Here is a 24,296-nt window from a genome sequence, read left to right as displayed (position 1 = left end):
GATTAATGGGCGGAGCAAGGCACAGTAACGTCAAATATATCAGGTCATTCATCAGAAGTTATGTTGTGAACTTGTCTTGGCTTATATACATGATATATAGTGTAGGTAATTTCCAACTTACCAAGGCGGATAATATATATATATATATATATTTTAATTAATGAATTTACCATTGTTAAAAACAAAAACAAAAGAATCTTCCGGGTTGGGCAGTGTTTTGTCCTCCAGGGGGCGCCTAAGGGCTCGTGAATTCAATTCCTCTCATGAGCTGCGTGTGGAAATCTTTACAAAACGACTTTATAAAAAGTGCTTTGTACAATAATCACAACCACTGCCATATTTCTTCCTAAATGTCAAACAACATGGCAAAAACCAGACCAAACCACAAATATTTCAGCCAAAGAATGCAGCTGAGACGTGGCTTGTGTCTGAACAGAATGGGTCTTTATTCAGGAAATCAAAGAATAAGATTGTAATCAACACCCCATTTAAATACAAAACAAATCAAAAAATAAGGAACAACATGATATTCAGTTTGCATATCAAAGAGCCATTCAGTAATAATTACAGTCTGAACACTTCATAAACCACTTGTGTGAATCTATACACAAACTTGATTTAGAAACTAGAACATTAACATTATTACAAAGATTTTAGCTTTAAAAATAATCCAAATTGAAATAATATCTTAGCAGTTAGCATCATAAAATTATATATTCATATCTTTCCACATAAAAATACAAAATAATATTAATGACATATAATATGAAAAATTATCCCAAATATTTCGCTACTATTAGAGTAAAATAAAATAAAAAACAAGAAACAAAAACAAACCAACAAACAAAAAAGAAATAGAAATATGCATGAAAAAGTTTCTCCTTTTGTTAGCAAAACACTATCCAAAATAACTACAATCATTTACATCAGTACAAAGATATCTGGATTTAAAAATAGTTGCAATGAAAAAAAGGGGTTTCATCTTTTCTGACAGTAAAAAATGACACTGTGAATCAGAAATTTGCAAAATATGCAATGAAAAAAATAAATCTGCATTTAAAAAGGTATACACTGCAATTCTCACTTTTTTTATACAAACATTAGAAACAGTATTGCACGTCACAACACAGATTCGAGGTTAGTAAGCCTTTCAAAATGTGTTATATTCAAGTTTCTGAGTATCAGTGAGGGGAGGGCTGATACCCCTCCATCTAACCAGGGAGAGTCTCAAGTGTTTTCCATGAACATAGTAGAACCCTCAATGCTTCCTTCCTTCAAATAAACTACACCACCAACTTAAATAGTAATCAAATCCATGTGTGCTAAGCAATAATACATAAATAGATTCATACACACACACACACACACATACACAACTGCACGGATGATGATGATGATTCAAGAAACAGCCTTTTGCGTGTGAACGTAACCATAAATACGTGGGCAAATCAAGTGACAGTCAGAGGTCTACAGAAATAGAAAAATACAATTTAAATCAAATAGTTATCTGTCTACAAAAATAGTCAAATAAATATGATTTTTCAAAACGACAACAACGAAAACCCACACATTCACGTACGAAGCAACAGTGTTGAACACGGAAAAGGGACTGCGGGTTTAAGTTCCCAGAAACACCTTCGCTACTCACTCGGATGACCATAATCTGGGTCCAGCGTTTTACACAATACATCAAATAAGTTACTATGCAAAAATAAAGATATTTAAATTATCCAATAGACTTAAAATAGGTCGCAATTCTTCTAGAATGAAATAGTACACACACACACACACACACATATACAAAACAAAACAAAAAAAGTGACGTGATTCAAAATAAAATAAAGACTGTTTTGCGTTCGCGACTCCAAACGTCAGGGAAAGAGGGATTGGTTCTCTCAGAGGAGAAAGGAGAGGAGAGAAATCGAAAAAGGTAGTGCATCACGTGTCCTCCAGAGTCTGGGACACGCCAACAAATAAATATACACATATATACGCAATAAATAAAACACACTGTTGACACTTGAAAAAGGTTAAATCACATACACGACAGTACGACGAGGGCACTGAATTCTTCACCAAACCCGCCAACACAAGGATATATAGAGTGCAAAAAAGAACGACAGAAAGAACAGTACAGAAAGAACAGTACAGTACCAAACGGACGGCCGGTCCACTGCTTCTGTAGAGATTGTCCACAAGACTGATCCGATCGAAGGCAGAGAATCACCTGATCGCTCTGAAAATCAAAACGGCTCCGCTACACAAATATAATCGCCGTAACGTCTCTCTCCTCTCTTTTCTCCATGTCTGTTCTTCTAACCGATAGCTTTTGTATGGAAGCTTTTTCCGCCACGTAAACAATTTAAAAGATAATTGCAACTTATTATCTCACAATTCTGACTTTATTTTTATTTTTTTATTTTTTTTGCAATTGCGACTATATCTTGCAATTCCGACTTTATATCTTGCAATTCCGACTTTATTTCTTGCAATTCTTGGATTTTTTTTTTTTTTTGTAGTAGTAGTAGTAGTAGTATTTAGTTTATCCGGTGGCAACGGTGCCCTGGGGGCGTCGATTCAAAAGGTAGTCGAAGAAAAATTGCATAAACAAAACCGGAACGCGTGCTAGCTACAGCGACAATGGAGGTCTACATAGACGAGAGATCGTGCCAAGAGTTTAAAAAGTACCCTCATTTGTACTCTAGCATGAAATAATACAAAGATTTTACATGGGTTGTAACTCTAGCATGAGAGATTGCGCAAAACTGCATGCGTCGAACGCCTGTGTATGTGTATGAGTGTAAAGAAGTAGCAAGGCTGTGCGTTCGACTGCGTACGCGTAAAAAAACGAAATATACTTTCTGCTCGGCGCACCGTGGCTTGGCTAAGAGCGCCCTCTAGTGCTCACCGTGATAGAAAGAGAGCACACATGCAGGGCTCGTTGACAGAACTGTCACCGTCCCAATCGGACCAGTGCTGTGTCGTTAGCCTAGCTAATTTAAACATTCAAGCGCAAGAAGACATGAAGGATAACTCGCGCACACTGTGTGAGAAGTTTTGTCAGCGGTAACTGCACATCCGAAGCACGCTCCCAGAAAGCCACGTGAATACTGAATTAAGCTCTCTTTCACATCTTCTTGTGCTTGAACGGACAATTTCACCCCAAAAAAATTCAAAATGTCCGTCTTGGGAGTATCCTAGTAAATTTCGACTTTATATCTCGCAATTGCGAGTTTATGTCGCGCAATTCAGAGAAAAAAAGTCGGAATTGCAAGATGTAAAAAAAGGGGTCAAATTTGTGAGATAACAAGTCGCAATTACCTATTTTATTCTGTAGCGGAAACAAGCTTCCATACTTTTTGTCCAGAGAATAAACTAGGAAACGCGGAGATAGGCTCCGCCCACACACAGACAACGAACGACCACAGGTACAATTCCTTCGCCAGTTCCTACCAACTACATCAGAGCTACCACAGCAAAAAGCTCTTGTCCTGCGCTCCAGCGACTACTGTAATACGAGGGGTGGAATTCAGGGGTGTTCAGGAAGGGCAAAGGTTAAATGTCGATCCTCTAGAATAGATCGTAGAGTTTAAATCGAACTGAAACCTCAATTCATAACTAGACTCACACCGCACGAAGACAAGACACGAAAAACCACAGGACAGCACACCGTCTCTTGACTAATTATCGAGTTACAAAATGGCAGAACTCACTACTCTAAAAACTAACGTCAGTTCTCTCGTAATAAGTTCGTAAAGGAATCATCACAACAACGCATGCAAAGGTTTACGAAGAATTTTACACTGTTTTTTTTTTTCCTTTCGTTATTAGTATTGATTATCTAAGAGTCTGACCTTTTTTTTTTCGCCTCATGCTACATAAATTCCTCTGTTTATCGGTAATATGCATCTTTTTTTTTTCTTTCTTATATGTGCTGGTAACCTTTACACTGCATGCAAATGATGTACAGCCACAAACATGCACGAAAGATTTCACATTCTGTGTTTTCACGGCGCCGATCGGCCACGTCGTGCGAGAGGGAACGGACTGCATTTCTGTGTGTGACATCGCCAGTGACGTCACAATGGCATTTCATAGAACACCGACACTATCTATTCGTTACATCCTATATAGCAGCAAAGCTTCTTCTATAGCTTGTGATTAAATTGCAAGAGTAGAGCAACAACAAGCCAGATTAATATTCTGAGGTATTGTCTTTTCTGTTTTTGTTTTTTTTGCCAGTGGAAAATGGAAAGTCTCAGTAATTCATTATTGAATCATTCCTATTCCTGCTAAGAGCACATTGGAGTGAAAACAACGGGGAAGGGGGAAATATTACTCCTTTTTTTGTATTCGGCGGCAAACGTCTCGTTTTCAGGCCGCGCGTTTCGCTACCTTTGGTTCGAGATCCAGGGCAGGCATTAGAGATTACGTCATCAAGAGACAATTGCGCACTTTGCCCACTAGGGGGGGATTTAGCAGCAGACTGACACGCGACGGACAGAACGAATGAACAGAACGGACAGGCTGCCCCCCCAAGCGAAAAACATTCTCGTTTCTACTTTTTTTTTTAATCTCACATATAAAAATAATTTGAAAAAACTACAAAAAAATCAATCTCTTTTTTTTTTTTCTTAATCTCCTTTTTAAAAAACACGAAGGTACCACAAAAAAACTCTGTTCCGAGCCTGAGATGTGCAGGGAGGGAGGGAGGAGAAAGAAGTGGTTTGGTGAAATAAACTGAGGCTTGTAGTGTTTCTGGCTGCTACAAAAGATAAAGATATATTTATATATTTATAGACATATATATATATTCTCTATATACTGTATACGGTTAATTACTCTACTGACAGCTTGGGTTCGGGGGGTCAAACTAAGCATCTTTTTTTTTTTCTCCCCGTAGCAGACGCGATGTTTCCGCTTCGTCTTGCATGCTGCCGTTCCCGGCTCTCCAGGAACTCCCGTCTTTAGTTCCAGCGGAAGTGGATCTGGCGGGGACGGTCGGCCCCCTCTTTGACCAGCGGCTTGTGAAACTCGCGTCCGGCGCGGGAGTGTATGTTCGCCCAGCAGAACTCGCAGTAATACTGAAGGCAGGTGACGTTGGCGCAAAAGAACGGGGCGAACTTCCCTCCGCAACGCGCTCCCTGGCACTCGTCACACAGCTGGTCGTCCAGCACGTACGGCTTCACCTCCACCTGTGTGACACAAGAAAAACACGGTTGATTCCTCCTCTGATAAAGTGCAGCAGCTGATGTAGTCGTCAATGAACAGTGCTGTGATATAGTTAGTCTGGACTGTAATGTGACGGGTGAAATAATGATACGTTTATAGCCTTGAATTACTCAAGATCAGTATATCATTCAAATGTTGTAATACTTTAAGGAAATAGGGTATTGTGATTTCTAAAAATATGATTACATGTAGGTAATGCTGTATACCAGTGCTCTTAATTGTATCGATTGTGCATTTGTAGTGTGCTGAAGTTGCAGAATAATGATATTGAATACACTTTCATTACTATGTTTTTTAAAGTCTCCCTGTGGTGAAACTCAAGTTTTTAATGTAGGTTATATGTCTATGGGGTGTTTTTAATATGCTTTAAGACAAACCATGTGTAAATTCATAAGTCGACACCATTGCTGAGTATTTTCTCCTTAAAACTGCAGTGAACCAAAGACAGTCTCAAAAACACGCTTTGAAATCGCTGGTGTTTCTGACGTCACAAACGACCTTGTAACCAATCAGATCAACGTGTGATCGTCAACCAGTGGATCTCTGAGCTGAGTGAGTGAGTGGAGGCGGGGCTCATTTGCATATTCATAGAACCACGCATACTAAATGAGGCAAGGGTGTCGAGTTACATTCGAGATAATTTAAGGCATGAAGAATTTCTTTTTACATGTCATTTTGGTGATCAAAGATGAGTTTTAAGGGATAAAATTATTGCCTACAGAGGGACTTTAACACACTTAAGTAAACTTTTGTGCACATTATAATGTCAAATTAAGTACATGTTAAATAGTCATTTTAATAATATTTTGTCGTGCTTTAAGACGAGACACGGCAGGCAAAAACATTGTTTTTTTTTTTACTGGTCAATTTTGAGAGTTTTGGATATTTGTCTTCTTTCATACTTGTGGTGAAAAAAAGTCTGAAATACACATTTAGGTCTTTATTTTACTACACTTTGTCTGTTTGCGTCTGTAGATTTCTCATAAATTCAATAAAAGTTGTCGTTGTAAATCAACACGCTGCTCCGCGATCTCTGTCTGCTCCCTGTCATCACACACACCGTTAGAAAGCTCTCTCTCTTCTGTACAATGCTGTCAGATCCAAATATGGTCATTTCCTTTTTATCAGCAACCAATCGTGAAAGTAAAAGGGCTGAATGCGCAATCTCATTGGCTGATGATAAATCTTTAAAGCCTGTTTTCTCAAAATGACTTTTCTCTCATTCTCCAAGTCCGAAATCTCCACTTCAGTAGCACCTATATACACCAAACTTTCCAGTCTTGTACCTAGTTATATTATGAGGACATTTACAGAGGGATTTGTAAATATATTATTCCTAGCCTGATTTATATAACTGTGGCGAGCACGACGAGGTCGAGGGCCGTGGGAGGACGGCGCGAGGCCGGTGGCGCGATTGATAATGAGCGACACGTGCGCGACGCACCGGTCTCGCATCTCTCACGGAGGAGCGGAAGCATAAAGGAGGAGCGACGACAGTGAAGAGCGAGAGAGGACAGGCCTGGATTTTAGTTGATGTGTTGTTTCTGTTTTGTGTTGCCAGCAGTCGTCCGTGAGGGGCTGCTGGCTTTTACTTTCATTTTTGTATCTTGTTTATTTATTTATTAAAATATGTTGAATGTTCGCCGGTTCCCGCCTCCTTCTTCCCATAACATCTGAACCCCGTTACATTAACATTTTATTTCAAAAAAACATAGCGAAAAGAATTTTTTTTAAGGCTATTGACAGTATTTTCTGATTTACAGGATAACAAAACTAGATATCCATAAATCCCTCTGTAATGTTTTCCCATCTAATATGTGAACACAATGAAAAAAAATAATTTTTAACCTGAATTTATCCAATACTCAGATTTAAGTATGCAAATTAGCACAAATTTAATTAGATATTGCCTAATTTGCATATTTAAACATTAAATTACAGAAAACTTGTAATACATTTCCTTCTCATCTTAATGTAGGTAATCAACTGGGAAAGTTTCATGGTGATATCTGCTAGTTAAAATTTGTACCCTATTCACCTGTAGTGTCTCGCCTTAAAGTACATTTACTTTGATGTGTTGACTAACATACTAAAGCATAATGTAAAGTACTTGATTATAATTTTACCTGTAGTGTGTTATTTGAAATTACATTTAAATTAAATTTAGTTGAAACATTTACTAAATTCATTCCAAATGTGTAACTACAAAAACATGACATACAAGTTTCAATAGAAATTACATTAAAGTATATTTTAGTTAACCATAAATACTGGTCAGTACATTCAGCAGTTCACTTTAACCATATTTAAAACATAAATTACATATAAAGGACTGAAATCCTGATTATGGGTCAAAATAAGCTCTAAACTGTATTTAATATTAAATTAAATTATAATGCATTTTCATTTATTGTGTCAGAAAACATTACATTCAGTTCACACTTAAGTATATTATTTCTGTAACAAGTACTGTTTTAAAAATAAGCTGAAGTGCACTTCTTTTTCACATAAGATGCACTCATTTTCACTCATCTATGTTCAGTGTAATAGAAGAACTGGAATAAATACCAATTGCACTGTGGTGTACAGTACTTGTTGTTCTTTGTTATAATGCACCTTTTGCCAAATCTAGCACTTGGGTATTCAATGTATACAGAAAATTAAAGCACAGAATGAATACTATACACTACTGAAAGTGTGCTATTCTGGATGTAGCTAGTCTCAAAGAAAGTGGCATCTGGTTACCCGTTTGTCGATGTCTCCGTGCTGCAGCTGGACGAATCGGGCGCTGATGGCAGCGATGTAGCTCTGCTGATTGGAGAAGGCCACACGCCCCGCCCCCTTTGGGTACTTCAGCTCGGGATCCGTGTCGATGCCCGCGTAACACACGCCACCATACAAGCGGTCCATGATCATGGCCAGCTCCACTGCAGAGCACACACACACACACACAAAGAAAACTCAATATATAGATGGAGAACATGATTTGAAGTTGTCACATTGTTTGAAATAAATTGTGATTATTGGCACAGGTTAGGTGTACCAGCTCTCAGTGGACGTGGCACTCCTCCCACAAAGATGGTTTTGCGAGGGTCCAGCGGCTGAGATCCGTCCATCACAAAATCACTGTCGCTCAGGTTCCACGGACGAATCTGGACCTGAAACAAACACCACACACAGATCGTGCATGTCAAACACAGAGACACCGCGAAGAAGAAGTTTGCACTTGTAGTGTACTTTAAAAGTGTATACTTGAGACAGATTATGTAATATTAATTAAAATAAGTGCACCTAAACAGAGTACACTTTCACGACTGTTTCTTAACACACATAAATGCACTTCGCAATAATGTCAAATTAAAGGTGTCACTTTAAAATGCATTTTAAAATCATTATGTTTTAATAATCTTTTGTCATGCTTTAAAGAAGTACACTTGTTTTGATGTGTTGACTAACATTATAATATTATAATTTAGGGTTTAACATTTAACATTTATATATTTTAAGTGAACTAAATTGCTAATTTATTATTAAAAATGTGTAATATATTTAAATACATAACACACAATAGAAATTACATTAAAGTATATCTTAGTTCACCATAAATGCTTTTCAGTACATTTAGCAGTACACTTTAACCATACTTCAATAGAAGTAATTATTAAATTACATTTAAAGATGTTATAAAGTCCTACTTAAGTGGATCAAAAAACACTCAGCTGCATGAATTTAATAGACATTACATTCAGTTCGCACTTAAATATATTATTTCTGTAACAAGTATGCTGAAGTGTACTTCTGTCTCACAGTCAGAGCATATTCAAGATCAGAGCCGTTCCAAAGCAACAACAAACACTCCTTTAAAAAACCCAATGGCGTGTTCAAGTTCTCTTTACACAAACTGATGTTTTGTTGTGTCACATTCGGTTTAAATAGATCTTAAGGGTGTTTTCACACTTGAGTCCTCTTAAACAAGAACCGAACTCAGACTCCTTTAAGTGGACCAAGAGGTGAACCAAGTGAAAAAGGACCCAGTTCTCTTTACGTTCATACTGTCCCTGAAAGAGGACTCTGATCCTTTTTTGGTCCGCTTAAGTAGGAATGTGGTCTCAGACCTCTTTGTGTTCATACTGCTGCTTTTTGGATCTAGTTCAGTGTCAGCTGAAAGCGAGCCGTACTCAGACCACCTCCCGAGATGGTCTCAGTTCCGTTCACTTTTAAGAGGTCTGAGATCAATTGGAGTGTTCACATACAAATCCGCCATGGTGCGAGCGCAACTGGCTTTTAAAGGGAATGGGAGATGAAACTCTGATTGGTTTATTGCACATTACGCCCAAAACACACCCATTAATCATTAGCCGCGTTTCCATTACCCTTCAAATTGCGCAAATTTAAATTGCGGATTGAAAATACACTCAATGGAAACAAGTCAATTTCGCAAAAACTCCCATTTATCGCAAAAAAGTTTTTACGCTCGCATGAGGTGGTTTTTCAGGCAATTCGAAAAAGAACGTTTTTGCGCATTTACAGTCACCTGACTTAGAAGGCGCGGTGTGTTTGGACAGAATACGAGACGGAGTTCTTTATTGAATTCATAAAAGACAAAAGAATGACAGAAATCCTGGATTCTAAACCTCAAAGAAATGCCACAATCAAGACCTCGGAGCAGAAATGAGTGAGAAAAACCCAGAAACGCCTCATATGTGCCGCTCACAGACACAGTATAAGGGTCTTTCCTTGCCATTAATGCTTGGATAACACGCCTACGTTTCCTTCCATTAATAATAATAATGTCTAGTGCGGTACGTGGCTGTGATATATATAAACCTACCAACGTCCGTTGCCATGATTTTTAAAAAATGACGTTTTAGTCGCATAACATCGGGTAATGGAAACGCCGTCATTTCGCAATAGTTTTTTAGCGATATTTAGAAAAAAATCGCAAAAGTTTTGCACGAATCTTTAATGGCCTATTAAGAGAATAGGGACAACCCTTTTAGACCGTGCACCGGGAGCGCCGACCATTTTTCCCATCGTCAAACTAGCAAAAGTGGATTCGGACACGTCATAAGTGCACTTGCACCGTGCGCTTTTAGACCATGAGCTTAGACCCTTAACATATGGCCCAGTATGTGGACTCACAGGCTTGTCTTTGATGGTGGGGCTAGACACACACAGGTAGAGTTTGCCGTCCTCCTCCAGACAGGCTTCGATCAGGGCCTGCACTGAGCTCTCCTCTTGAAACAGGAGGAAGGCGTAACCTAGACAAAAGCCCATCACACAGTCCATCCGTCAATCAAAGGATCACGAATTTGATGAAGATAAAGTATAGCAGGGTTTTGATGTCTCAGAGTTTACTGTTACTGTTAAGTGTAATAATCACAGTAATAATCAGTAATAACAGTAACAGTAATAACTGTTAACAGTATTATTAACAGTAATAATCACAGTGCAGTATGTACATTATGTTGTACAGTATGTTTTTCTAGACGTACCTTTAGGAGGGAAGTAAGACTTGCTCTCTGCTTTGTGTGGCCAATCAACAACCAGGTGACCAAAGCGCCGAAAACTGCTTGTGATTTCATCTGTGTGAAAGATGAGAAACTGAGAATCAGAGAGAGCTGCAGGAACGGTTGCAGAAACTTTTGCATACAGGAAACATACTGATTTTAATCTGCACATGTACAGGAGAATTAAAAAGTCTTCTGCATTATGTTTCGGTGTGGCCCTGATCAATATATCTGCAAGGTGAGGGATCAGGTCAAATTCTCTTCAGACTGACAGTAAATCAACATCTCTCATCAGCGGCAGCCATTTTGTTTGCTGATCTGCTTTGGGTTGTATGTGTCTCAGTGCTGTTATCGAGCAATCTGCCACCAGAGAGATGTCAGAAAGATTTCAGTGGCGTCAGGGCAAGACTGAAACAGGTTTGCGAAGTCTTTTGTACATCTGAAAGACAGTGGATCAGGGCTCGATAGTAAAGAAGACGAAAACAGAGAGTGTAAGAACAGCTGACGAGGAGTGAAGAGGTTCCTGCTTTCTAAAACAATAATTAAGAGTAAATATAATATAATATCATATCATATCATATCATATCATATCATATCATATCATATAATATAATATAATATAATATAATATAATATAATATAATATAATATAATATAAAATAATATAATATAATATAATATAATATAATATAATATAATAATCAATTTTAGAATTAGTTATTATATTAAATTGTTTTAACTTAACTTTCAAAAACATCTAGACAGAGTGAAATACAATATTACATTACAAAATTAAATACATTTTTAATAATCCATTATTGTAAATTCTATAATAATAATGAATATATAATATAATATAAGGGAAATGTAATATTATAAAAAAAAAAAAGTTAATCAATTATTATAAATTCTATAATAATAATTAATATATAATATAAGGGAAATGTAATATTATAAAAAAAAATGTAATCCATTATAACACATTATATTAATTCTGTAATAGAATAGAATATAATGTTATAATTATTATAATATATATATATTTTTTAATTAATCCAATGAATTGGACTGCCAAACAGAGAGGAGGTGTACAAACAAAAGCTGTCTTCAAAAACATCTAGACAGAGTGAAATATCATATAATCATATTATTATTATTATATAATAAAATAACATAACATTTTCAGAATCCATTATTATAAATTATTTAATATAAATATAATATAATATCATTTTAGAATTAATTATTGTAATTTTTTTTGTTTTAATTAATTGGACTGCCATACAAATTGGTGTACAAATAAAAACCTCTAGACTGAATAAAATAAAATAAAATAAATACATTAATTAATTAACTAATTAAAATGTTTAAAATATAATATTGTTGATTTTAAACATCACATACAATTACATGCGAGTACGTTACAAATATCTCCCATGAATGCAAGCGTGACAGTTGCCGAACCTTCATCGATGTCAGGGGGCAGGCCGCCCACGAACACTTTGCGGGAGAACCTCTCGATGCGCTCCCCGTTCTGATGGGGGTAACAGTGAGGAGACCCCATGACCCCCGGGACACCCTGGTTGCCATGGCCGTCGTCCAGGAGACCGTCGTCAATGGGGAAGAGGGAGGAGCGTCCTGTTAAAGAGTGAATGACAGGTGAGACACCCATGCTATCAACATCCATCTTGGGTGATCTGATCAGCATTATGCCTCTCAAACGGCATCTTCTGACACGGGAAAGTGTCAAATCAATATACATCATGTTAGTAAGTGGTTATTCATGTCTAAGGTGCAATAGGACACAAACTCGTTTATCGTAGCACATTTGTCTCTGACTAACTCTAGATGTGGTTTGAGAGATCAGATCAGACCCGGTTCACACGCTGTTCAGTTGTGGTCAATGAAGATAGAAATGTCACAGCGTACACACATATACACCGTACACAGACAAATGTTGCCATGCTAACACAGATAGCGTAATGAACAGAGTTGATTTTACCTCGTCGTCTCCCATAGCTCCTGGCTGCATGTGAACAGAAACAATACAGAACACTATGAAACAGCTGACTGAACGCTTAACTTCATGACTGTGTAAATGCAGAGAAAGGTTTATTGATGAAATGTTCAGTACAGCGGGTCATCATGGCTCGACCAATAGGGACGGGCGATGTGACCAAAATCGAATATACAACGATATTTATCATGATATCATTTTTTTTTTTGCTGGAAATAAGGCTGTTAAGACACCAAACGTTCTGACACCAGTAAAATGTCAAGAGACGAAACCAATTTTAATACCACAGCAAAAACTAATACTAGCCTAATTAATGTTAGGGTGTGTTCACACTTGTAATTCGGTTCGCTTGATCCTGACCAAAAAAAATCAATAAAAAATGTAGTCCTTGTCCACTTCATGTAACCCCTCTCACCAGGTCCTTCACACCCCGCTCCGTGCGGGTCTCGAACCCGGGTCTCCGGCATGAGAGTCAGGCGCTCTAACAAGGAGGCTAAAGACTGCAGCCTCTAGCATCTGTCGCTAGAGCGCCTATTGAGATCAGAGGAGTGAGGTTTACTCGCACAGCGACTACTAGCTGGCCTCCGTTACATTAGCATTCACATTGGCATTTTAACACTGAACCTAAAGATACCAAACCTAAAGGCACAGGGATACTGTGTGTTCACAGCCTGATTGGTCGGCTTTTATGACGTATATTTCGTCACGGAACTTACCGAACATCAAAACAACGCCGTGTTCTGGGATAAATGCGCTCGTTGTATGAGTGTAGCTTCATATGATGGTATTTTGATCCGCTGAGAACTCGTGAAGAGCTTATAAAAACGTATTTAAAGGAGAACTCGGTAACTCTGGCAAACTCTACTCACTTCTTCGCTGATTTTCCCTTTTGTTGTCGCATGTTTTCCCCACGAGCTCCCCCTACAGCTGTGGGGGGGGGCGTATATTTCACAACACGGTCGTAAAAAACTCACTTGTGGCGGCCTCTTCCCCCTCTACCGCTGCTCATGTGCGTTTGTTTTGATCGGAGCAAGCCAACTGTATCGTGTGGAGCTATGTCTACCGAGGTGGGTAATCTGGTAATACATCATACATGCCTGTTTGTTTATGTCGAATTGCCGTAAAGCAATTTGTGTTTCGCGCTCGTTCTCATTCTCGTTCTCGCTTCTCACGAGACTTCCAATTTCTATCTTGCCGGGACGGTAGTCCCCAAGTTGCAAGGTTGGTTTTCCGCCTGGGAACGCTGGGGGGAGCGGGGAAAGTCACCAATATCACCAGAACAGGTTGTTTAACCATCCAAATGATTTCTAGACAGTTTTATTACGTTAAAAAAGTTACCAAGTTCTCCTTTAATCCAACCAAACATGCCACGTGTGAACACACCTTCAGGTAAGAAATACTACAGAAGTTGAATAAAGCAATTGAAAAGTAAAATAAAACACTGCATAGTCTTCACTGTATTAAACTAAAAATGTAAAGCTACAAAGTAAATTTTTTATATTTGGCCACTGTCACTTTAAGACCTAATGACCCGATCCAATATACTGACACACATCGGCTGTTAACGATAAAGACACTGACTGTGTTTATGTGTATTCTTGCCAAGACAAGCATTTTGACAAATGTTTTGTGTGTATTTGACCATTTAGGCGCCAGCTGATATTACTCCAAATTCGTACAATGTGATGTATAGAAAAACGTATGAATTGGATAAAAACCTCAAGCCCTAAACCTAACCTTCCGAAAATGTACGAATGAAGTCATACAAATTCATATGAATTTGCCGAAACATAAAATAGTTGTGAATTGTCACGAGACAGAACTGCGGCTTACTGTATTTCTCAACAGTCACGACGGTTTAACCGGTTACACCGCCCACCCCTAGCTAGACCAGCATCAAAACTGGTAAATAAAGTAAAACTGGTAAGTAAACTGGTCTTTTCAGATGACTGAAGGTTCAATGTAAAGGTTGTGCTCAAGATTTTAACTGTGCTAGTTTCTCTTAAGAGGAGTGCTTTTTTTGATACCAAGTGAAGAAACAAGAATGAAGCCTCACTGCTGTCCTTCCTCAAAGCACAATATCCCAGAAAACAACTCTTCCCACTGTGTCACTCCATATAAATCACATGACAGACAGCACATGTTCCAGTGGATCAACTGACTAACATTAGTGACTGCTCTTAGAAATCATGTGACCTATACTAGCACACGTCCTTCTCGCTCATGTGACCCAAACTAGACGTAAAACCAGTTCAACCGCACGGTTCAGAGCCGTGGTGCAGAGGGCTGTGAACATGCTCAGGTCGGTCCCAGTCCCATTACCCCTCTTTTGCCCCAAATATTTTTGTCTACACTTCACTTTGATATAAAATAAGTGTTCAAGCCTTTCAAAGTACACTCCATTGACTGTGAGTGCAGATGGACACTTTCCTTTCCTTTTAAACTGTCAAATCACGTGCATATGCGCTGTTGTCAGGACAGACGTGAAGAAATAAAAGTTACAAAAAGGGTTTTTTGCAGTGATGCAATATAGAAGAACAATTTTTGGTTCCCAAAATAACCTTTAAGTGAACAGTTTTAGAGTGAAGAATAAGAATCTAAAGAACCTTTTTTTCCACTAGAACCTTTTGTGCACTGGAAAGTTTCCATGGATATTAAAAGGTTCTATATGGAACCATCGATGGAACCGAACTTTTATCTACTTGTAACCTATGTGTATGTCTAGTACATTATATAAATAATATAATAATTATCAAGGGAAGGAATGACAGAAGGCATTTTGAATAATGATCTCGAAACTCATACCCTGTTTTTGTGTATTTATGTTTACAAGGTGAAACCCAGTTGTGTCGTATAATTCTAACATTTATTGTTTAAGAGCGTACACGGACATTAGCTTAATATGTCACGCGAGCAGCGGAAAGTGGACAAGATGAGTGTTAAGTGTTCTTTTCAGTGTGTTGCTGACTAACAAAAGTTATTTTGTTGACCTTACTTAGATTTTCAAGTTTTTGTACAAAACCAAATTGAGTTATCTGAGCAAACAATTTTACATTGAACAATGTTGCGACTTTTGGAGTTTTAATAAATAGAAACTCCAAATATTATGCCATTATCTAAGTTTGGCAAAATATAAAAGTTGTGATAACAAATCAAGAAAACATATTTTTTTTAACAGTGTAGTTTTAAGAGGCAAATAATGTTCATGTCATGAAGTTAGCTTTGAATATCAAACATGGAGATGAAAAAAAAAGAAAAAAAAGGATTGTGGCTGCTAGCATTGCTAAATGCAAAACATGCTGTAGTTGCCTTGACAAAAAAGAAAAAAAAAGTTCAAATTACTGATTAGATGTATTTAAGTTGACTTTAATTGGAGCGAATTAGTTGAGCTAACTTTAAAAGTTGAGTGTGAAATGTTGCCTTATTTTTTCAAGTTGGCTCAACTTGTTTTTGTTGTTGTTGTTTTTTCAGTTACCATGACAGGAATTTATAAGTTCAAAGCACTACCTGTAACTCGGATGAATAAAAGTATTTAAGTTGACTTTAATTGGAGCGAAATAGTTTAGTTAACTTAAAAAGCTGAAAATAATTTTTTTAAGTTAGCACAACTTTATTTTTTTTTACAGTGTAGTGGTCGAATGATATATTGCCATGGTCGATATATCAGTTGATATTTTTAATTATCGCCATTGGCCGTTACGTATTTAGGCGAGATTTTGATTTTGACAGCAAAACACGTCATTTTCTGCTCGTCCGGCACTTTGCAACAACACGACTTTCGGCATGTTTCCTATAACAGCGTCTGATGTTTACGATTTACAAAAACGTCAAAATGAACCACGGGAAACAGATTTCCAGAAATGCGATTTGAATAGGATTTTCAAACCACATGAATGTAGTTCAAAAAGGATTTGTAAATCAATTTTTTTTTATATATGTCGAAGACTGGACCAATTCCAACTCCATTCCCAAATGGATAGATATGGCTCAGGTCAATCCATCAGTGTAAATCTGTAGGGTTTCCATTAGACTAATATCATATGTGAAATGCTTCTGGTTAGGAGTTAGTTCAGATTGCTAACCCTAAATATGTGCCATGGTAATAGTGATGCTTGTCTTGGTAAACACCACTGATTAAAGACACACAAAGCAAACAAAACGAAGCCTTTTGGCTACAATCACAGTTATTTTTAGAGTATAATCTACGATGATCCAATTATCCAAAAAAGAAAAGCAACAGCTGTTTCTGAAATATGGCATCACAAGAGAGCAAACCACAACTTTGCGAGGCTTCAGAGACTGTGATCTAAACCGAGCGTAGCCAAACACAATGAGCAAGAGTTCAGTCACGCTGGCTAAAAATGGACGGAGCCCTCTGGATACAGCGAGCTGATTGGTCAGCCAAGACTGCAATACACTATGAATAAAATGCAAAATTGTTGAAATTCCATTACGACATGATTCAAATGCGAAAGTATCTGTAACATAACATTACGACAGCAATATGACACAAACATAAATGAGTTGAACGAGAACATCTGAGAGTGGCAAAGTGAGCCAACTGTGGTAATATGACTAACAAGTATGAAAGACTTTAAACCTAAGAACATGCAGAGAGTCTCTCAGACTGACAGATGAAGACATCAAGCCTCAAACTACATTGGGGACTCAATTATATAAAAATAAAACCCTTCCTTAAAATAATTGCTTGTGGTCCAAAGGTATACAGTCAGTGACCTTCAATGTTCTCCAGACTATGCAGAACGTTTAAAGGTTTAGCAGCATTTCTCTAACAATGAAATAGCATTATAACTACTATGATAACAATAGTTGAGGTCTGGATGCTAACAGACATCCAGTCATGCTAAAACACACAGTACAAGAGTACGTCACATCATCAGTGGGAATAGCAACTTCATAGTAATTCATCAAACACATCTAGATTCCCAGATTCACATCTTTTTCTCAAAATGGCCTCTGCTACACACAGCCATATTACAGATAGAAGAAAAACAAAAAACTGTAGCTCACTGTCATAATTACCATTGAGCATGAGTAGGCCATCAGCGCCGGGGTGGGGACATCCCACACGGCCTGAACATGAGAGAGGAGACAGAGAGAGAGAGAGAGAGAGCAGTATGAAACGTGTGTCAATCTTACAACACCTAGAGAGCTGTCTATGTAGGGAGCAGCGTTAGACATCTAGAGAAGGCAAAAGCATTTTTATGCTTAGAAAATCATATCATTAGCTTAGCATTATGCTAAAAACAGAGAATGGTTCTCTCATGCGCTTTACATAAAGAGTGATGCTTTCCCTGCTGTTTTGAAGCTAGCATCCAAATCAGCCATAGAGCGCAACAGTCGGGTTCCTGAAGTAAAACTCCTTTCCATTTTTCATAGGAAAATTGATTTTCTACGATAACTTATAAACCTTTAAAGACAGAACTGCTGTGAACTCAGAGGTTGTTAATGGACCCCTATGGGAAAAAATTATTGGAAAAAAGACTTCCAGAACCAAAGCAGCTGGCACTAATGCACTTTATTTAAGGCCCATTCACACAATGAATGATAACTATATCAATAACTACAAAGTTTTAATAATCGGTTTCATTTTATGAGAATGGTGAGGTCCACATCACAGTTATTATGATAATGACACAAAGGAATGACATCACTGGAATCACTTTCATATTTATTTATTTTTCTAGCTGATTACGATACAAAACATTGACAGCAAATCAGAACTTGGCTCAGGAATTTAAAGTGGCAGACGACATTATGTGTGGAGGTAATATAGTTATCACTATAGTTATCACTCTTTGTGTGAAACGGGGCTCAATAGGTTTTGAAACAGTGAGGAATGTCTCTCTCATGAGGAATGTTTCTAGCAATGATGAACTAGCTTTGCTGTGTTATTAAGGCCATCCTTAAGTTTGACCCCAGTCACATGACAGACGCAAAACATAGAGAATCCGAAGATCTGTCACATGACACATCCCAGTTTAACATGTGAGCACTTAAGACACAGAAAAATTCCCTTTGATTGTGTGGCTGTCGGGGACTATTGTTGTTGCAAAATCTGCATATTCCCAGGTACTGTTATCTAGCCTGCTAACATAGACAAGGTTTTGATGAAATTGCAAAAAATCTTCTTGAAAGCGTCAGTAAAAACAATCTGAATTTCTAGATTTCTAGATGCAAATGTTCTCTTTTCCAAATAAAAAATAAAAAATAAAAAATGTCTTTCTTTTTAAATAAAAATAACTATTCAAAGCAAAAAACTATAAATATGTACAAATAATATTGCAGTGGGAAAAGTAGGGGCTTCATTTTCTTTATGCAAAATGTAGTCAAAATATTTTTCCGTTTGATTTCGGGGGTCAGATGTGACCTGGACATGATGTCCTGAGATTTATCCCTAATCTAGTCTGACAGATTTTATTTAGAAAACGTCCAGGTACACAGACAACAAGCTGTAATTCTTCCAAGTCCTCACACACTCGCTCTCACACACACACCCACACACACCATCTGTTGTCCAATTATTAAACGCAGAAGCTCCTAGAGACAATTACAATGTTTCACAGAGCTCTCATCGTCCTTCCGCGGCCAATCAAACTATTGTTTCGTTTCATTTGCTTTGTGATTACAATACAATAACATCAACAAGACAAACCAATCCTGGAAGTGGTCCGGTCTCTCTGCCAAGTGTTTAATATTTCAACAGCGGTGTGTTGTTTTGAGCGCTTCAGCTAGTGTCAGCGAACACTCGTGACGACCCGTTAACTGAGCCATCGTTTACTGAGCAGGTTTCTCAGGAGCGGTTCGCTCAGCACATCTCCCACGATCGCTTCGATTAAGCCAACGTCGGCATGTTAGAAAAGCTAAAGCACAGGTAAAGCTCAGCTACACCACAAATACTAAAACATTTAGATCATAATTTGGTGGTTTCCTACTATTAAAGTCAACTTGAAAGCTGTAACACTTCCCTGATGAGATATTCCTGACTGAAACAGCATCTCAGTGAATTCAAATCATAATATTTCTATATCATATTGTTATTTGCTTTTATTCTTTATTCAAAATTCTTGTTTTTTTTTAAGAATATTGCATTATCTATCCATGCGATGACGTTAGCCAATCATAACAGTGGCCGTTTACTGACAAGCCTTAAAGGAGCAACGCCTTAAAAACGGATCATTTCAAAATGAGGGTTGAAAATAATCATTTTTCCTCACATATATTTGTTTTTTTGTGCACAAAAACTTGAATAACATTAGAAGTTAATCTCAAGGAACATATTCAACTAATAAATATATCCTTTAAAAGAGGGCCTGTGGAAGCTGTAGAGAGCCCCATTCACTCTCCTGTCCTTTATCTGTCACACACAGGGTGGCGTGAGCTAAATATAGAGCGTATATACCCACGCCCTTCCCTCTCTCTCGGTCTCTGCAGTGAGTGCCGCCCCATGTGTCTGGTCCATCTGCTCCAGCAGGCTGAGCGAGAAGCTCCAGTGAGAGACACTCAGAGTGACTGTAGCGAGAGCCACACCCAGATCCACAGTGCCACACACACACCGTGAGGCTGGGACTCAACACACAAACAATCATCCATCCATTCATTAACTGTTTCAGTCCTATCTGACTCTTGGTGATTCTATGGGCCATGTCTCCTGCCATACGCGGGAGACTGTCTGTGGATTCGTCTGGGGTAGGTCACCGGGTCTTTCCCCAACCCTCCCAATTAAATGTCTTGGGGACTCACACACACACACACACGCATTCACACCTATGGACAATTTAGCGTCTCCAATCCACCTATACTGAAGGAAGGAAGACTTGAAGAGTCTTCAGCCGGGACTCGAACCGAGGACCTCATTTCTCTGAGCCACTGTGCCGCCGGACACAACGATGCTTGGGCCCAAATAAAGCGAAAGGCCGTGATAGGCAATGCCACGATTATTACCCTGGTTAGGTGCTATTAAGGCGAGACACGGCAGGCAAAAACATCGTTTTTTTTTTTTTTACTGGTCAATTTTGAGATTTTTGGATATTTGTCTTCAATAACATGTCTTCTTTCAGACTTGTGGTGAAAAAAAGTCTGAAATACACATTTAGGTCTTTATTTTACTACACTTTGTCTGTTTGCGTCTGTAGATTTCTCATAAATTCAGCAAAAGTTGTCGTTTTAATCAACATGCTGCTCCGCGATCTCTGTCTGCTCCCTGTCATCACATGCACCGTTAGAAAGCTCTCTCTCTCCTGTACAATGCTGTCGGATCCAAATATGGTCATTTCCTTTTTATCAGCAACCAATCGTGAAAGTAAAAGGGCTGAATGCACAATCTCATTGGCTGATGATAAATCTTTAAAGCCTGTTTTCTCAAAATGACTTTTCTCTCATTCTCCAAGTCCGAAATCTCCACTTCAGTAGCACATATATACACCAAACTTTCCAGTCTTGTACCTAGTTATATTATGAAGACATTTACAGAGGGATTTGTAAATATATTATTCCTAGCCTGATTTATATAACATTTTATTCCAAAAAACATGGCGAAAATCTTTTTTTTTAAGGCTATTGACAGTATATTCTGATTTACAGGATAACAGAAGTAGATATCCATAAATCCCTCGGGAAGTTTTTTCCCATGCATCTAATATGTGAACACAATGAAAAAATAATTTTTTATCTGGCTTTATCCAATACTCAGATTTAAAATATATGCAAATTAGCGCATGTTTAATTGGATATTGCCTAATTTGCATATTTAAACATTAAATTACAGAAAACTTGTAATACATTTTTTTCTCATCTAAATGTAGGTAATCAACTGGGAAAGTTTCATGGTGATATCTGCTAGTTAAGATTTTTACCCTATTCACCTGTAGTGTCTCGCCTTAAACTTTAAACTTTATGAGTACCTTAAGTTAGTGCTTGAAAGTACCGACATAAAATGCTGTAACAACCTATTTTACAATAAGATATTCTATGTGAAAAAAAATAAATAATTTAAAAGGGAACTTGTCCGTCAGGAATTGTCTGGACTGTAAAAAATGGGCTAAGATACCAGACCGGACAGAGGCGGTTGAAGGGGACAGGTTGAAAACTAGGAGGGGTTTGTGATGTCATGCAAAAGGGAAAGTCTTATTTTTATTGAATGTTCACTTGTAGTGTACTTCGAATCTTAAAAGTATATATTTTTTTTAAAACTGTGCTTACAGATATTTCAATTCTAATAAGACCTTAAAGACTTAAAGAGAGCACACTTTCATGACTTTCACAAAACAGAGCTGAACTTAATCAGGGGAACAAATCAATCCACATGAAATTACATATAAACATGTCCTACTTAAGAGTGTTTTTGACCCACTTAAGTTTAGATAATTGCATTTAATATAAATTTAAACTACAATACATTTATATTTCATTGCAAGTAAAATTTAAGGGTCAGAAAACATTACATTCTTGTTTATGTATATTCTTTTAAAGTATATTATTCACATAACAAGAAGGCTACTCTTTAAAAGTGTATTCTTTTTCACAAGGGAAGCTGCTCTTGATGAAATATAATAACGATACTTTTTTTGAGTAACATGCACGATTGAATATTGCAAAATATTTACTTTTACCATGGTAAAATCCACTATTTCACCGCGCTTCAAATAGCTTATTTATTATCAGAATCATTTATTAATAAAAAACCGTTGCAAGACACTGTAAAAAAAAAAGTACATTTAACTGTTGTGTGTCCATAGGTGTGCGTATACAACCCCTTTGAGCATCATCTAATCAGATTTAAGAGGCAAAATGATCCATTTTATAAGCTCACTTTTTGATATTAAGAAACATTTATCTGTAGAACCAAAAGTGGCTAGAATCACAAAGCTCAATGCAACCCTCTCAATTACATGAATGAATCAAAAGTACAGAAAATAAGCGAAATCAGTACAAAGTGCTGGTTCTTCTAAGACCGTGATGAAGACAGACCTTATATGAACCATGTATAACATGTGAAATCTTCCATGCAGTCTGTCTTCCAAAGCCTTATACGACTCCCATGACACCAGCAAACCATGATAAGGAGATCTTACCCTTCAGAGGGTCCTGCTCCGCCCTCATGATGTCGATCAGGGAGCTCTCCAACGAATGCATGTTCAAGCTGTCATACATCCTGGACCGATCCTGAGGAACAGAGATGAGGGATGTGTCAATATGTGCATTACAGGTAGTGTTGTGAAATGATGGGATTACATGCACACAGCCGGGAGCAAACCGGCTCCCTCGGACGCAGGGAACGGCATTCTTTCCGAGCTGATCGCTCTAAGCAGGAATAGAGCATGTTTGTGTAGGCCAAGCACCCCTGAGTCCCAGGAATACTGCGGCAGACCCGGATTCTGGGACACAGAATTCCGACCCCCTGGAATGTTGTTTGTAGAGCTGTCACGAGTGGAATTAACCAGGCAGGTTTGTTAGCTTTAGTGTATTTTGGACTGAAAGTTCAGCCAAACTGGTCTCGATGCGTGGCTGTTTTAAGGAAGAATGTGTGCGTCGCTTGTTTTTGATATTCGGCTGCTTTACGAGAATATCCTTCTTCCCTTTTGTGGGGGCATCCCGTCTCCCTATCACAACACCTGCGTAACAACATGCCACAGATATCTGTGTCATTACCGCAATGAGACCAAGAAGGAATGTGAACATAAACACAGTTATATCCGCCACTAGACGTGTGTGTGCAGGAAACACTTTCACGACTGGACACAAACACAGCACCAGGGGACCTTCATTATCTCCACCCTTGTGGAAAAGAAGTGCACTTAGTTGTGGTGAATATCCACTTGTATGTATATTTCTGTATGTGTACTGGCAGATAACATTAAGAAAATAAAAGTCCACTTTAGTGCACTTAAAGAGAGTTCACTTTCATGTAGGGATGTACGATATATCGGCCACCATGTCGGTATCGGCCGATATATGTTCATTTTTAATGTTATCGTTATCGGCCTGATAAGAAAATTTGGCCGATATATTAAAGCCGATAAATTATGGATTATTTCCTTCAGCTGAGACACTTCAGATCGACATGATGGTGTGTTGAAATGTTTGAAATATGATTGGAATCACTTCCAAAAAATAAATTAAAAAAATTGTAAAGTGCAACATGAGCAACACAAGTCTGTCATAATAAAGGCATCATTATATATGTGTGCTTGGGACATGGGTTTTGATTTTGTAATCAGACTTCATAAAGTTGAGTTGCTGTAGTTTCTAGTTGTATATTATGGTGCAGTATGAAGTGTTTTAGTATGTGGTCCATCATGGTGAATCTTCAGCAAACACACACACACACACACACACCCATTAACCAACAGCAGCTGCTGTGTGGCAGGATAATGCCAGATTACTGCCGCCCGCATCACTTCCTGTCACCCACTTTCAGCCCAGCTTTACAGTTATTCTAATGGAAAATATATATAAAACAAAATGTGTTGTGTTTTATGACATGTTGTACTTGTTTCGTTTTTTAAGTTAAATCG

The 24,296-nt window shown here is 37.9% G+C and overlaps 1 protein-coding gene across 4 annotated transcripts in view; it reads right to left on the bottom strand.

The window, feature by feature from the left end:
• Window positions 1-4,833: 4,833 nt before the first annotated feature.
• cpeb2 (cytoplasmic polyadenylation element binding protein 2) overlaps window positions 4,834-24,296 on the bottom strand; it is a 31,023-nt gene continuing 11,560 nt past the window's right edge. The window contains exons 3-11 of one of the 4 annotated variants that reach the window (XM_084429285.1): window positions 22,854-22,944; window positions 17,803-17,853; window positions 12,745-12,768; window positions 12,207-12,380; window positions 10,728-10,817; window positions 10,375-10,493; window positions 8,276-8,390; window positions 7,978-8,159; window positions 4,834-5,195 (exon numbers count right to left, since the gene is read on the bottom strand). In XM_084429285.1, coding sequence (XP_084285411.1) covers window positions 4,968-5,195; window positions 7,978-8,159; window positions 8,276-8,390; window positions 10,375-10,493; window positions 10,728-10,817; window positions 12,207-12,380; window positions 12,745-12,768; window positions 17,803-17,853; window positions 22,854-22,944 — 1,074 coding nt within the window. In that variant the 3' untranslated portion in view covers window positions 4,834-4,967. The remainder of the gene's footprint in view (window positions 5,196-7,977; window positions 8,160-8,275; window positions 8,391-10,374; window positions 10,494-10,727; window positions 10,818-12,206; window positions 12,381-12,744; window positions 12,769-17,802; window positions 17,854-22,853; window positions 22,945-24,296) is intronic. The other 3 variants (XM_084429286.1, XM_084429287.1, XM_084429288.1) reach the window with 3 other exon arrangements.

Source organism: Rutilus rutilus (assembly GCF_951802725.1).
Source record: "Rutilus rutilus genome assembly, chromosome: 13".
In the NCBI taxonomy this organism is placed as follows: domain Eukaryota; kingdom Metazoa; phylum Chordata; class Actinopteri; order Cypriniformes; family Leuciscidae; genus Rutilus; species Rutilus rutilus.
This window is presented reverse-complemented; position numbering and strand designations above follow the sequence as displayed.